We start from the raw sequence: 16991 nt of genomic DNA on the forward strand, positions 1-16991 counted from the left end.
GCTTACAACTAAAATGAGAAATCACAAGGCACAGAACTAAATACATAATTGGTAACTTATGAACAACCACTATTTCTATTACTAGCATGTGCTCAAAATATTTGTTAAAATGAAATACAAATAATACAATGGGATATGCAATTTCAGTAAATAGAGATGTGGTGGATGCAGCTGTGGAATGTCCAGAAGAGCTTTCTGGAGGGCATGCATTTATGTAGGTTTTATAAGATGCAATGTATCACAGTGGTTATGAGTTTGGGATCAGCTAGATAAAAGTCGAAATCCCGGCCCCACTGTGTCGTAGCTATGTGCCTGTGGGAGAGTCATGTAAACTCTCTAAACTGATACCTTTACTGATCGATAAAATGGGAATGAGAGTATTTACCGGCTTATCTAAGGACCAGGGGAGATTATGTAAATAAAGTTTTAAACACAGTGCTTACCATGAGGCAAATGCTTTAAAAAACGGTGGCTCTTGTAATTACTACCATTATAGATCTCACCACAGCTGAATGATGGGTTAAGCATCAGACCTATAATAATGATAAAGGAGGGGAGACATCGCTGCTTCTCTTACAGAATCCTGGCAGATGCGGGGAATGGTTAGGATCTAATTAAACGGAAAGGAAAGGGAAGGAGCAAACTGAGAAAAGAGAAGTTGGAATTTTTTAAGGATGGAACAAAGTGATGAGAATTATGGAGGGCAGTAGCTTTTAAAACCGAGTCAGCTTCATTGATCAGTCTTAAATTCTGCTTTGTTTTCAAAATACAAGTCACATCTATCTTTCATCAAGTCGATGTAAGGTGTCTCTACTGAGACCGTTTTACAGTCTTAAGTGACCATCAAGCCAATATGATTAACCACTTGAGGAGGGAAAAGGGCTGGGAGTGACAAACTCTGCACTTTCCTCTTTGGAGATTTCTCTGTTACAACTTTAATTAAGAAAAGGTCAAAGAAGAGGGGTGGAAATAACCGGAGTGTGCTAGAATTTTGGACCCACACTCCAAAGGACAGGAGAGGACAGGGTGTGAGATCACATCATTGCATTCAGACATGACTGAATCTTTATCGACTATATCCTGCTTTGAAGATTACCAACACAAATTTTGGGGGGGCGTTAATTGTTCTATTGTTTCAGCTACCATATAACATTGGGGAACCAAATTCACTGGGAATAAGATGAAAACCATCACTCCACTTGTAGCTTTGAGAGGCTGAGATGTAAGAAAGAAGAGGAACTGTTCGATCTACCAGCTAGGAAAATTTGAACAAAGAGATGGGCTTAGCTGAAGAGTGCATTTTTATCTCCTGAAAGAGTAGCATATAGTATAAAATTAAACCAGCACACTGGTTATATACATATATTTTAAAAAGTTCAAATTAAGATAAATATATAACTATTAAAACAAATAAATGTTCATCAGTGTATCACCTAAAGTCATCTCATGTACTAATCTTGCAAAAAATAGTTCTAAGGCATCAAGGGAGGAAAGTTCTAGAAACAAAGAAGTGGTTAACAATACCAAGTGGTGAGGGTGATGAATGCCAAATGTTTGAGGGATGCTTTCTGTGACACAGTAGAAGAAAGGGGACCGATTTCAAAGGCAATTTAACCCATTGGCTCACTTAATAGTTATAATGGCAAAAAATCCATAGGCTCTCAGTTCAGAGAAAATGTATTAGGGTTTTTAAGTAAAATCGAATATTTCTAAGGAACTGGTTTGCTAAACATATTTGTAAAACAGTTGTCTAAACTAGGATGAAACATGATAATTATACAGTTTGTGCATTTATTTTCATTCAAATTGGAAATGTATATTTATTACTAACTAACTTGAACCAATGGGAGGAATCTACCATGTCACAACTAAAATAGAAAGGGAAAAACTCTAGGAATGCCTTTATTCTATTACATAAGGCTATCTGAATTCACACATTTAACACATTGGAAAGTAAGCTTTGAATACTGTGGGACTTGAAAGCAGGCTGTATCAGGATGGCTACCCTGAAACATTTGTAAGAGAAGAGTTGAAAGACAATTTCTCCCACTGTTATCATTGTTGATGAAATGATTTCCATGGTATAATCCCACCCTATCGCTTTTCCTCTTCTTCACTTCTATCTTAAGGGAATGCAGGATTGTTCTCCAAATCAGCAGAAACACACAAGTCCTTGGAATAAGACAAGTTCCTGCATCACTGTCATGTGGTAATTTGACATGGCACATGTAACACAGAACTGACCGGTGGGACCCAGAGTCTTGCATCTCCCTAGATGCTAATATTTAGCACAGCACCCACTTACATGAGTTGTCCCTTTAGCTAAGATATAAACAAAAATGTGAATTCTATGGTACATTAATGGGCAGTGTCCAAAGTAATATCACAAGACATTTTAATTGGATCAGTTAAAAAAATGCTTTAGTGACACCTCTGGCATCCAGTGACTTTGCTGAGACTGCTTGTCAAGAGATCAGACTGTTTCCCTCTCGCAGGACAGTCAAGCAGCCAAACCTGCACTAACCATGATGGGTTGTTCCGGAGCATGTTGACATACAACCCGATGAGAACATGTTCATCAGCTAGCCTGTCTGCCACATTCAGACTGTACTGTATCCTGAAACAGGGCAGGAGGAAAGAAAGGGTGTTGTTAGGACAGGTGGACAGAAATAAGCAGGGCAGGTAGGAGTGAGTTTGTGGTCGAAAAGGCATCTAGAAAACCAAGCAAGTAAAGGAAAACTAAGCGATGTTCTATGAAAAAACACAAGCAAAATCCAAGCAATGAAATTCACAAAGCCATTTCACTCTTTAAAAATAGATTTTCACTTAGGTCAAGTAACTTTTAAGAAAACAGAATTGCATTCTTCAAACCACTAAGGCCAAGAAATTCATTTGTACAGTAAATACACTGAAATAGGTTGCAAGCAAAGATTATCCTTTGGAAAATCAAATCTGAAGCTTAGTCACTTTAAAAAAGGAAAAGGAAATCAGGGAAAGCGAGTAACAACACAGATGTGTCTACTCAAAATAACTACTTGGTGCTGTTAATGGGGTTATAACAGAGCTGCTTTGACTAAATCAAAGATGGTCTTTCAAACACAAAGCATCTTTGACACAAGAAATCAGCATTTTTAGTTTAGTTAATTCAGGGTTCCAGAACACTCTGGCTTTAACTTACCCTTTGCCCTTCAGCAAAGCTGGAGCAGCCCTAGCCAGCAGTTTGCTCTGCTCGACTTCACTGTCCTTGGGAGGAGAGCTGGTTAATAAGATGGGAAAGCCAAGAAGAGCGTAAACTCGGCAATGCATTCAAGAATAGAAACTGGCAACAGAAACTCCCAAGACTACTTCCAAGCTCCATTTGGACAGCTCTTTCATTACTTTGAAATGTTCAAGATGTTTTCAGATTTCCACATAGCTGAACTAGGAGTAGCAACCTGGCCTGAGAACCACAATTACAATTACACAAGCCGCTATGATCCCAGATTTGACCTCTGCTATTTGCTAAACAAATAGATTGCATGTGCCCAGACACAATGACAATTCATTCAGCGTTCATGACAGACTATCCTGTACACAGTCCAACAGTTCACTAAGTCCTGCCAGCCTTCAGATCCCACACAAGAAGCTTATTTCTCCAGCCTGCCCTCTATTCTCCGACTTTCTGTGTTGAACAGAGAATTGAAAATTACCTAGAGATTGGTGTCATATTAAAAGTGTTTTGCTACTTTAGGCACAAGTCACCTGACCTTGGCTGTGAAGCTGTGAAGAAAACTTTCAGAGAAACAGAGAAATAAACGTTTGAGCCTTATAAACATATATTCATACTCCTTGTGTCTATAACTGGTGAAGAAGAGTCCAATGAATAGGGCAAATTCTTATCATTTTAGATTTATTAGGAAGAACACTCAAGTTAACTGGCAATTTTAATGAAAAATTAAAAAGTTTAATGTAGTTTTATTAAAGGAAAATAGAAATATAAATAATAATAAAGTGTGGCCAAGCCAAAGGCACCCAAAATTTATATAATATAAATGAATTTATAACTATAATGAATAGGCATGTTCATTGGGAAATATGACATTGATTCTTAGTGCTATAACTGTACTTGTAATGTGCTTAAAGAGAGCTTCTTCTTTTGTAGGTTAGAAATTTGCCCTGCAACGCTGGTGTACTTAACACCATCCCTTCCTCCCTTCATGGAGAATACAAAAATTAAGTGTCTGACTTTGTCTGAATACCAAGTTTTTAATTACTTGCATTGAAATTATTAGATTTTTACCACAAACTTCCGTAACTTTTCAAGAAGTTATAAATCTCTCTGTATAAAAGAATGGTTAATAAAGCAGTTAAAAATCTTAAAAACTTTAAAAGTTTTACTACAAAGTACCACTTTCTCAGACCACAAAGCACAAAATACAGCAACTTATAAATGAGTATCACATTAGAATTAGGCACGGTATAATTGGAATTCTTGTTTTATAATAGTATATACTACAAGATTCCTTAAATCGTGAGGCTTCTGGTAAATTTAAAATCAAATTTGATCTATAAAGAAAACATCTAGTATAGAGTAGGCATTAATGTTTGTTGAATACTATGACTTTACTCAGCTTTTCAGGAATGCACCCATTACTCAAAAAGTACAACTGCACACAAACAAAATTGACTTTAACAATGAAATTATTGTTCTAGGAGAATTTGCTTTCCTGATGAAGTTAATTCTTTTTTAAAGCATATTGATTTGCACCTTCAAGGACTATGAAACCTGCCCATCAGGAGCAAATAAGCATCTTAAGCCACTGGAGTTGATGTTTTCCCACCATCCCACCAAGACAGCATTCCAAACCTTGCCTCCTGAAGTACAGCTCATTATCCAGTAACTACGGTCTCACTGCTGCCCAATCACCTCCCCCAACTTTTTTTTTTTTGATAATACAAGATAGATCTACCCACTCTATAATTGATTTCAGATCCCTGTAAAACCACTCAAAACACTGTGAAATATTAAGAATTCTTCCCTCCAAATGAAACCATTTCTCTGCCTTGTCACATACGCTACTTTTCCCCTTGAATCCCAGAAATTGTGTTATTTCCTTAAATCAAAGGCCTAATAATTATACAGTTACAACCTCTGATGATGAATGTGCAAGAAGGAAAAAAAAAGAAACACGGGAGGATCAACCACGAGGATATGCTTGTTATAAGTTACTCTGGTGACGTCTTATGGGAGGAAGGTGATGTGTCAATAAAGCTGCAGAAGAGTGTCCCACCACTTACTAATGAGCACTGGCACTGGAGGAGCCCTGCTGACATCAGCATGGTGCAGGATTGGTAGCAGGAAGTGAGCAGTTGCCCCAGTTTTCCTCTGGTGGCTCATTCTTTCTTTCTCTCCAATTCTCTGGGCCCCTCTCTCCTTCCTCTACGCCACCTGCCTGTCTCCCCTGCTCTTTCCAAGTCCCTTCTTTCCGCAAAGGGATGAGCAGATGTCTCCATATACACGTCTTGTCCTTTCGTTGCCATTTTCTTTGCCTTGGCCCTTGCCAGTGCTGGTTCGAAGGCATCATTTAAGTCCTTTCATGTTCCTTTCCTTTCCCATATGAATCCTTGGGAAAACCAGTTCTTGGAATATATGGGGATGATATTCTCTGCATTTATCTCATTTTGCTAAAGCTGTTAGCATCTAGTGCCAAGAGCATTTCTGACTTTTGGTACTCAGTGCCCACAAAGTTTCTGTACTACCTAGAACTAGCCTTGGATTCTCCTCCCAATCATTTATTTCTGGGAAGCAGAAAACATGACCATGTATAGAGGAAGCCAAGTGCATGATGAAAACAGGAATAAAAAAAAGCACTCTTTCTAAATGAAATGGATCAAGAACTTAGAGAGCAGACCAGGAGGCAGGTTTCCCTTAAAACTTGGGTCTATAAAGACTGTTCACATGAAGTGTCTTCACCAGAATTTCTTCTGCAGCTCCCAAGGAGCTTGAAGAAGGGAAGCAAAGTGGAAAAAATTTTCTCCTGAGTTGTTGCAAAGGTAGTGACATCAGGTAATTTATGATAATCTCTTCAAAGCAAGGTACACTCACGATATTTTATAGAATAATTTGGATGCTTAAACTTTCATTTTGTAGCTCTGGCAGTCTGCTTGGAGAAGTTTGGTGATATTTCCAATTCGTTGTGGCCTTTGGGATCAGGCAACACTGGAACCTAGGGCCTTATCAGGAAGTGATTGCTTCCAGCATGTCAGTGCCTCCAAACATGCCAATGGCTTTCCTGCAGCTCTAGCTCTGGAAACTTCTCCATCTTCTGCATGCCCCGTCTTCAAATTTAAAAGCATTCCTCCTTTTAACCTCGGAAACTGCTAACTACTGGGGACTCCTCTTGACTGTGGGTGATAAATCTTTTCTAATCTGAGTCCCAAGGAGAAGCAATGCTACCATCCCTAAAATTGTGTGTATACACGTCTCTTTTTCTTATTGTCGCTATTTTCTTTTCACCAGGCCCTGCCAATGTATAAACACCTCCTTCAGCACACATACTTTCATTATTGGGTGTGGTGACAATCATACCTGGAGGGTATGACAAGGTGAAATTTGAATTTCATGTATTCTGCTGAAAGAAAAGAGGCTGGGAATATTCCTTTAGATTATTCTTTTCTAAAAAAAAAAATTCTCTTATTTTCTCACCAATTCCTTTTTATACTCTGGAAAAGAACATATGTAAAGATAAATGGCCTTCTTCCAAAAATTTTCATACACACACACACACACACACACACACACACACACACACACTGGCATAATGCGTTCTGGAAGATTAGTACAATTTCAAAATATTTCATATTTATTTATTTAAATTCACCCTTTCGTTTTGGAGAATGACAACTGATGCCAGGATTTTGCTGAAGTGCAAACATTTTGGGGGTACACTAAGGTAACAAAATCACACACAAATGCTCCCTGGATTTTTGCTTAAACCTGCCATATAGTTTTGAAAACCGCTTCTGCTTATGCTGTGTTATTATATTAGCTCTGGCCAAATATTTTTTTCTTTTATTGAACAGGAAAATAAAAGGATTTAAATAAAAGTCCTGCACAGAGCAACAATATAATATAAACAAATTATGTCATGTGGCGTGATTAACATCACAATGGTTAAATGGAAAATGATATTTGAACCATGGCAAATTAAGAAGAGAGATTTACTTTTTTTATTGATTCTTAAATGATTGATAAACTTGTTGGTGTTTGGGCTTTGTGAAGAATGACTGGTAAACTTGGCTCCCTCCTTAGCTGACTGTCAATTGGGAATAACATTTTGCTTCTCAATGTAATTAACACAATCTATACCAAGGTCATCAAACGAATTTAAATAAATTAGTTTTAAATAAAAAAGAGTCCACAAGTCAGTTTTACCAAGAGATAATTTCTTGAAAAACTCTATTTCCCCTTTCGTTTTCTAGCTTTCAACATCTTTGATCTGAAACATAAAATACCTGCCACACGCAAATCAGCAAACAAGCATTAAAAAATAGCTTAGTGTCTCAGTGGGAAAATGAGTTGTCATCAATTCAGGCTGGCATGAAAGTCAAACCTCCTTAAGCAGATACCGTGGAAGAAATAATAATTCTTAGGTCATATTTGATTCACTACATTTACTATGCTGTCCCCCAGATAGTATCAAGCTGTATCAATTGTGTTTTTGCCAAAAGATGCTCTAGAAAAGTTTGCTGGGTACAGAGCACACACAGACAGCAGCTAAAGCAACTCTAGTAAGAGAATAAAGGTTATCTAAGTGAAGAAGAGGTGACAGCAGATTTAAGTATACACTAACATTTTAGTATAGGAAATAGAGTTGAGTGCGAAGACCAGTTTAATTCAGGTTCGAAAAAAATCTAGCATGTTAGTGGAGCTCTGGGGCTACATGGAAGAAATAATTACTTGCAGAGAGTGTTTATTTCAAATTTCATACAACATGCCCAGAAAGTGTGGAAAGAACGAAGAAATCTTCAGTTGGGGTTGATTTATAAATGCATCTATTTTATGATGCTGATTTATAAATTTACCTCCTTTCCTGACTGAAAAGGGATGGATTTTAATCTTAGAAAATACTGAGCATGGAGAAAACTGATTTTCAGAAGCAAAGTCTGAATTCAGTACCTCAACTTTATTTCTATTCACTTTTGATTACCAAAACACAAATGTTTAAAATTTAGTTTGAACATTATATGTCAGATTAAAAATCTGGATTAGGGAAAGCAAAGTATTTGAAAAAACTGAAAAAGACACGTGAATTAGCCTTTCTGTGGTTGAAAACCCAAACAAATCAACCAACTGAACAACCAGTCAACCCACAAAAATAACTCACAAAGGCTGTTCCCTTGGGAAGAATCAGGATTTTGAAAGTGCGTGAGGAAGGCAGTGTATCTTCCCCATATGCACCCCTGGACCTAATACAGTATTAGTAATTAACCAAATGCTTTTCAGACAAATCAGAAAATAGCATATTAGATTGTGTTCAATACACTCTATGACTCATAAGCAATGTTCTCATATTTGGGAAGGTGATCAGTTCTGGCTAGATATAATAGCCAAAGGGATTCTTTTCGTGCGTGGTTAAGACTTGAGAGGTTGCATTTATAAAAATATGTGTAAAATCTTTAAGAGAAGTTTCTAAAACTGGAGGTAAAAGTATCTAGCCATTCAAATTTTTAGAATGTCCTTATTGTAGCTAATGAAGAAATGGCCATAATAGCCATAACTAATGAAATATTTTCCAAATGGAAAGGACTGGTTAGCTCTCTCACGTAAATGAGGTGAGGATTTTGGCAAGATAATTAAGATTTTACAAAGGGGGCCTGATGCCAACAGCAGAAACTCAAAGGCATAATGCTGTGTGCAGTGAGGGGGAGAAGGGCTTTGCGGTCAGCTCTTGCAATATTTGCCATAATGGCAGGCTATCTTTCATAAGCTTAATGTTGGCTGCCCAATCATACATCATATATTGGCGTTCTCTTCCTAGTGGTAATGATAAATTTCCATTGATCTAGTTGTTCTTTTCCTATAAACTCATGCATTTATAAGAAAACAATCTAGGTTTAGGGATATAGTTATGATCAAGAAAATGAATGAATTTGTCCACGAATTGTGTCATTTGATCCATACTGTGCCTAACTGCTAATCAGCATCGAGTACACACACACACACACACACACACACACACACACACACACACACGAAGACCTCAAAGGGTTAAGGGAGAGTGCCTTTGAGAATTCCTTTTAAGTTAAGGGAAAAGTGACTCAAGGATATAGCTAGAAACGGATATCAGAACAGGGGATGGGCAGATGGTGGTAGTATACCCTCATAAATCTGTGTGAGTTAGGTTACCAGGATGTCAGAAGACTTCAAAGATAGGCCCTAGTGCCTTTTGAAGATCAAAGTGTATGCTTGCAAAGGACTCTATGTGAGGAATGCCAGGAGTTTGTAGCGAGGATTCTGGAGTAGTGATTTCAACTCATCCTTATTCTGCTTTATCTCTGTAAGTTCTGTCACAATACCAAAGACCAAAAACTCAGGCTAAATAAAGTATCTGCACAGCAAACTTCCTTACTTTTTTAATGCAGCCTCAACACTGACCAGCACCACTCTTGGCTTGTTTAGGTTTTAGTTTTTATCCGATTTTAACAGGGGCAGTTGGGGTGGGGTAGGAGTGAGGGCAGAGCTCTAGGTTCTATTTCTTTGGTTAAGTTCCAACTGTAGGAAGATTAGGTGCTTTAACTTATGCCTGTATTTGGCATGATGGTTTCCATCGACCTTAGCGTATGGACACGGCTAAGAAATAAACAGGGGATCACCACCAGCATTATCAACTGGTAGAAATTAAACACTAAGAGCATGAAATTGGTTGTGAAATTGCTACTTTAATAGGAATCAGACTGCCCTACCTGGGGGGAAATGGCCCAAGCCCAGGAGGACAGAAAGATATAAGTCCTCAAGTCTTTTACTGTAATATGGTCCAGCCATGTGATGTTGTCCTGATCTCACACAGTTAGTGCTAAAATCATTCCAAGAGGCTCTTTAATACAAGAGTCTAAGGAATCACCATCTGGGGTCTTGCAAACTGTACCAAAGCAGAGAATCGTCCAAAGAAGGAGATCCAACATGGTACTCTTCATATTTACTCATCTCATACATACTGGCTTGAAGACATAAAATCAATAAAAGAAGTGGAAAAGTGGAAAAGAGAAAAAGAGCTGACCAGTCCAGCTCAAGTTGGAAATTCTCAATGGAATCTCATAAAACCCCAGAAGACCTGTATCTCCACCAAAGCATACTACAAGAGGATTTTAGTGATGAAGTAGGACTAGCGGTCTAGCTATGGAACTACTACTACGATTAGTGCTTCAGGGCTGGGATACTGACCGTGCGCTGTGGTCAAGCTGATTTACATACAGCTTTATGAGCGAATGCTCCTCAGCCACAGGGCTGGATGCACTTATCCCCTCAGGTAACCTGAGGGATGCAAACAATGAGACCCCGTTAAAACCTCCCATGGACAGAGCAAGGCCCACTCAGAGAGGAAAGACGTTCAGTGTACACAGCTTTATTGAATGGCACCCTTAAAACAGAAACCAGAGGCCAACCTCCGTGACGATAGGAAGAACTGCAAACTTTAAACAACGTGCTTGAGGTTCAGAGGGAACATTCCAGAAGGACTGAAAATGGGAAGAAAGGGAAATGATCATATTTTGGGGCACCATGCCCCCTGGAGGAACCAGAACAGCTCAAAATATTATAGGAATATTTTAGAGGAGAAGAAGCCATGTTATCCATCTAGACGCATCCATCATAAAGCACCGTCCAAGCTGAAATGATATAAAATGACCTTCAGTAAGGATGGGGTCTATCTCTGCTTGACATTTGCAGAATGCAGAGCTTCCTAATAAAAGCATATCTTTGTTAACATCACGCCAGATCGTCCCAAGAGAGAGGCACAGGCCCATGTTTCCAATAGACTTTACAGTTTATGATTTTGTCTTAGAAAATGTGGTTTAATCTGCTGGTGGCTCTGAAAAGGAGTGCTGAAAGGAATAAACTGGGCTTCAACCATAGGATTTCACTGTGGATGTTATGCAGTTCCATTGCCTTCCCATTTCTATCTGTGACAGACTTGCTTAATTTATAGCGGCAAACACCGTTCTGTTTATTCCGCTGATTACAATTATGGGGAACACCTTCATCTCAGGTTCCTGCTGATGGACAAATCCAGGAACTCGGAGAAAAAAATCAACAGTGTTCTGAGTCTCACTGTCTGCAAATCTTCACTAGAACGTACCAGGATATTACAGGGAAATTGGTATCTCAGCAACTCTTCGGGGAAATGATTGGTTATGTTTGTTTTTGAAACATGAGGCCATTTGTTTCCTACTGAAAGGCATTTGAAATCTTACATTCAATTACTCACTCCAATTGTCCTTACCTTTGTTTCTGCCTTCCTGTGAGCCTTCTCCATGTATTCCTTAAAATAATTCTCTGGTGCTCTATTTGTGATATTTGATCAAATGACTTGGAGTACCTCTTGACCCCTGCCTGTTCATTGGGCTAGCTTTAGGAGAAGTGTCTGTTTCACCTGTTTGCTTACGGGGCAGTGGATCTTTGTGCAAAAAGATGAGACATGCATCCACCCTCTTTTTTTAAAAGTTCTTGTTCTTATCCTTGAATTACTTATGTAGAAACTATATTTCCAAATTTGGCCTTGAGCCTCTAGCCTCAGGAACTCTAGAGTTCACTAAGAAGAAGATTCTTTTATATCTGGAGCTTTATATTACGAGATGTTTCAGAATGTCCATCGTAATTCCCCGTTGCATCTTGAAATTCCAATTCCCCGGCTTAAATGGGCCATTCCAAGTGCTATGAAAGTGACTTTCTCAATGAGCCAGAATGCAAGTGTGTCAGCAGTAAAACTTAAATATACCCTGCATTCTTACTGTGGATAGATTGTAAATGCAAGTTTCCAGAAGTGACATTCATTCCCAAAGCCATCCTAGCCCTCTTCAAACGCATCCAAATGAATGAAATTAACAACTTGTGACATATTTACAAACTAGTTTCTAACAGTAATCTTCCACATTTGGCTTAAAGGAGAATATTTTTCTTGCCACAAAATCAAGGCTCATTACCAAAGGTTTATTTTATAATAGGGTTGGAACTTACCTCCTGGTAATAAAAGGACTTCCTGAGGAGGGGACAGAGTGGGAGAACATGCTGTCATTCATGCTGGTTACAGGTCTGGGCGGCCTAAAACAAAGTACAGTTAAATGGAAAATGGATGGAAAGTTAAATAAAAGTCTCAAGTTGACAACTATACGATCTCTCAAGGAAAGGAGTCGGTAAGATCAGAGTTCTTATCTTACCCAGGATCAACGCAGAATTTTATATTTTCCAACTCAGTTCTTGAAGTGTTTTGGGAAGTTACATTTCCTTGAGAAGATAGAATGTCTGTTTAAGCATTGCGGGGAAGATCTCCAGAAACCACAGGAATGTTTATTCATGAGCTTTGAGCCTTGGTGATTCATTGAGTCATATTCTCAGATAGAATGAGGATTTTGAGGCAGCCTACTAACTTCTAAACAGAGAAGCTCAGAAAACTTGATGACAATCAGAATCTACATCCTCTTGGAAAGAGGAAGATTCCCGAGGCTTTGGAAACTTCCTGTGTTCCCCATGACGATGGCCCTCTTCCAGGATACCCGGGCCTGTAAGGACCCAGCTGCAAAATCGTATCATGCCTTCTTCGCTCTTTGCTCTAAGTGAAGACACAATTAAGCACCACAGGGATTTACTGACTTTCTGTTATCTGGATGATCTATATGATAGGACATATAGTGCAAGGCATCTCAAAAACTTCACTTTTTTTCATATGATTAGAGAAGGAAAATAGGGTTCAATATTCCCTGGAATTGTCCACAACCTTAAACACCAACTGCATCATGTCTGTCCTCCACTGTCTCAATTTTCATTCCTATCACTGATGTCTTAGTTCAGGTAAAATGATAGAGCTAAGATCCCCATCTCATCTCCAAGCTGTTTTTAGTCTTATTTTAGGTTCACTGTAAGATGTTCCGCAGTACAATGAGGTGGAATTCAGAGTTCAGAAGATGGATGATGGGGCAGGGCAGCGTTCTGAATCAGGAAATTTTAGTTTCACTCTCATTCTATATATGAGTTCGACAGTACAGAATTTTTTGAAGATGAAACATGAATACAGTAGCCTATAGAATCTATTTGTGTCAACTTGACTAAGAGCAAAAAGTTGTAAAGGTTTAATTTTTATCTTAGGAAACCAGAGTTAGTTCGGATTCTACGATGAAGAGAAAAAGGTAGACTTGTTTGTCCCAATGTATTTATGGGAATGGACATGATGCAAGGCAGGTTATGAAATGTCAGCACTACATGCAAAAATTCATTGACACTTTTGGTTCTCAGTACCTGATGCTAAACTGCGTTCTCAGATTTTTTAAAGACACATTCTTTGTTGGGTGAGGTCAAAATAGCAGGTTCAGTATTTAATCTACTCTGAACATATTAGCCGAAGTTCTGAAAACTAGCTTAGTGTTTTATATTACTTCTTTAGGATATGCGTGATACGTGAGACTAGTTTAAAGCTAATTCTGCTTTGAGCAGGACACTTTCACTTTATAAGAAGGATGCTAATTTTAAACAAATGTGCTCTGTGAATTTTGAAAAGTTAGGTGTATCAGATTTTAAGACAGTAGGTAGAATGAAATATCTTCATTTTAACTTTGAAAAAAGTGGAAAAAAATCAACTTGACAACATTTCTGGTTTTCTTTTGTCTTTTTATTAATGTTCCCCTCTTGCTCTATCTCTAGGAAGTGAGAAAACAAGTGGATTTGGAATGCTTTTTAACTAGTCTGGTAAATTTACTCTATTGAACCTGGTCACCCCAAAGCTGAAGTTGCAGTTCCTTAGTAAATGGCTTCACATTTAATGTTCATCACGAAAATGTCGAACTTGGGACACAGAATGGCTAACCTTGGCACCAAAGGGCAGTTTTCAAAGGGACCTGTTTCCTCCACAACCAAATGGCAAGGTACCTTATCTAATAAATAGGTCACATTGGGAATTTTAAACATATTTAGTCTTATGAAAAAGAAATAGCTCCAGAAGATAAGGTCACAGAGGCCTAGTGCAAAGTTTTCTTTCTGGACAAGATGTCTGCAAAGGACATTTTTATAAAATTGGCATTCTTTTCATAAACTGAAAGTGCTCGGCTTAAAGGCAGAATTAGTTTTAAGCTAGCCTCCTATCTCTCACCTGTTTTGTGTCTCATAACCACTTATAAGTCTTTATAAGCACACTAAAGACTATTGACTTACCAAGTATCCCTTTTGGCAGCAAAAAATTGAATAGAATAGAGACAGTTAATCATGGTAACATTTACAAGCAATATAATAGCTAAGAACAAATGCCAAAACACCAAAATGCCACTACTTAAGTGGCTTTTATGTGCCTATGATAACTTAGAATAGCTAAACGAACAGCATACTTTAAGATTAGAAGTCTTAGATATCCCCATCCAAAAAAAAAAAAAAAAAAAGGAACATAAATATCTGTTCAGGGCAATAACATCAGAATAACAAATAGAAAAATGTCTAAAGCTAAAAAATGGTAAAAAATCTGTTCTACTAGAGATTGGCCACTCTGCATCCAGAATTTCTTGCGTGTTATTTCAACAATTAAATATTTTGTATAATTTGTCTTTTAAAACTGACATTCACCCTGGAAAAATATATTATCCGTGAGTACAGATCAGTGTTTTGATTCAAGGACTATTTTAAGAATCTGGTTAAACATGGAACTTTTAGCAGAAAAAGGCACATTTCGTGTAGAATTTTAGGGGAATCCTGAAACTCTCCATGGAACCCAAATTGTGTGGCATGGCCTCACTTCTTTCTCATTTTTTTTTAAAATTTAGTTATTTTTGGCTGTTTATTTGCTCCACAGCAGGTGGGATCTTCCTGGACCAGGGCTCAAACCCATGTTCCCTGCATTGGCAGATGGATTCTTAACCACTGCACCACCAGGGAAGTCCCTGGCCTTGCTTCTTAATTCTGTCTCCAAGTGCGAGGCCCCATCCTAACTCCGTTTTGCTGCAAAGCTCTTAGAGCCAGGCTGTTTACCCCCATCCTCTCCCTACCTTCCCCACACCCATCATCTTGGATTGAACGCTGTTCTCTTGGGGGGGAACCCCTAAGGGGTTCTACCAGCCCCTAAGGGGGCTGGTAGACAGTGACTCCGTGGCCAAGCTCAGAGAGCCCAGACCTACTCTCACTTATGTTTTGTTCATTCACAAGCAACTAAGTGATCATCCCTGGCTATGGGGAAGTAAGTCAAAACTTCAGGAGAACAGCTCATATGAGCTCGCTTTCTGCGGGTGATTGGTCCTTTGGGACACTTCCCAGATTTCTTTACCCCTGGTTTACTTTAAGGCTTATTTTTGGGAGCAAAGTTTCCAAAAATAAGTCAACCACATTCTACAGAATCAGTTTACATTAGTTTGTGGATGCTTCCAGACTTGTGTGCATTGCTGGGGGCAATGAACCCTCAGCACACACCCAGAGTAAACCAAACAAAGCCCTGTGGGATTTATACAAAGTCCACAGACATGCTGCAGCACAGTGGTTTGATGGGATCTGTTTATGTCCATTAGGGGAAAGAGTGGCTGCTTTCCTAAGGCTCCGAGATGCACCACAGTGCCTCTAATGGGTTATGTTCTCATCCGCCTGAAGCGTGAACCTTGCCTTGGTGGATTCCTAACACCCATGTGTCCCATCAGCCAACCTCTCGAGGTCAACAGGCAAACACAGGCCCTGCAGTGCAGGTGGTAGTGCTGAAGTGTGCACAATGAAAGGCAGTTCAGAAGGACGGGGAAAGCCTGTTCTAGAGGCTTCCTGAGACACTTGTGACTACGTAACTCCTAACTGTGCCCCAAAGTAGGTAATGAACTTCTTTCTTCTTCTGAGCCCAAGATAACACCCAAGAAAGAAATACTTTCTTCTACCTAAGCCTCCTCTGTTTTCTGAGCCAGCCAGGCCTGAGAGAGGCCCCCCGACATGAGGCTTTTGGGAAGTGGAAGGGGTGGGTGGTAGCACCGTTCCTTGGGCCAATTCCCTTTGCCCCCCAAACTCACACATACTTTGGATGAACTTCCCCTCCAATACCCCTTCTTCAACCCTCCTTTGCACAGGCCATGATTCTTCTAAAGTTATGTAACTTGGGATAAAACAACAGCAACAGCAATGATTCCTAGGCTTGCTGGCATCTTTAAGATGACTGGCTGTGCAGAGAAAGAAAACAGAGGGCTTCTCTATTTGGGACTCAAAGCACACATGACGTTAAGGTACGGCGTGCTTTAAAATTTCCTGACCACGGTAGTTCCGTTGATTATTAACGTCCAATTGTGCAAACTCCAATAACATCGTTATTTTACAATTATAAAATTTTTGAATATTTTCCACTTCAAGGTAAATTATATAGTGGGGCGTACTTGTACATCTGGGCAGAAGTACTGCATACCTCTCCATGAAAAATATTATAATAACATGACTTTCACTCTTTTTTTTTTAAGACGATAAAATTTAAAACTGGGTCCCTGACAACTAAGAGGAAATTAATTGTCTTTGTATGGATCTGCACATGCATCAGTGAAGAAAGCTGTCCCTCAGTCTGGCGGGTAGAGACACTCACACGATGTGGGCCAAGTTGAGTGGTTTCTCAGGCTGGTCAGGGAACATGGGGTGCAAAGGTTCACGGCTGGAAGCACAGCTCAGAGACTTGCTTAATGCATTGGTGAGCTTCTTAGCGGGTGATTTCTGGAAGGAAGAAGAAAGGTTCAAGTGATAACAGTCAACATTTATGTAACATTTCATCGGATGATTTGTTTTCATAGTAGATATCCATTCATTCATT

At 39.0% G+C, this 16991-nt stretch overlaps 1 protein-coding gene across 18 annotated transcripts in view; it reads right to left on the reverse strand.

The window, feature by feature from the left end:
* Positions 1 to 16991, reverse strand: part of DTNA (dystrobrevin alpha) — a 288661-nt gene that overhangs the window by 45882 nt on the left and 225788 nt on the right. For 6 of the 18 annotated variants that reach the window (XM_065889317.1, XM_065889325.1, XM_065889324.1 and 3 more), the window contains exons 8-9: positions 16770 to 16894; positions 12215 to 12298 (exon numbers count right to left, since the gene is read on the reverse strand). The exons of 1 other annotated variant lie outside the window; for it this stretch is intronic. In XM_065889317.1, the coding sequence (XP_065745389.1) occupies positions 12215 to 12298; positions 16770 to 16894 (209 nt within the window). Of the gene's footprint in view, positions 1 to 2524; positions 2618 to 3178; positions 3257 to 10423; positions 10514 to 12214; positions 12299 to 14398; positions 14408 to 16769; positions 16895 to 16991 lie in introns of all 18 variants that reach the window. 11 more of the 18 variants (XM_065889319.1, XM_065889318.1, XM_065889328.1 and 8 more) reach the window with 5 other exon arrangements.

Source organism: Phocoena phocoena, chromosome 13 (genome assembly GCF_963924675.1).
Source record: "Phocoena phocoena chromosome 13, mPhoPho1.1, whole genome shotgun sequence".
Taxonomy (NCBI): domain Eukaryota; kingdom Metazoa; phylum Chordata; class Mammalia; order Artiodactyla; family Phocoenidae; genus Phocoena; species Phocoena phocoena.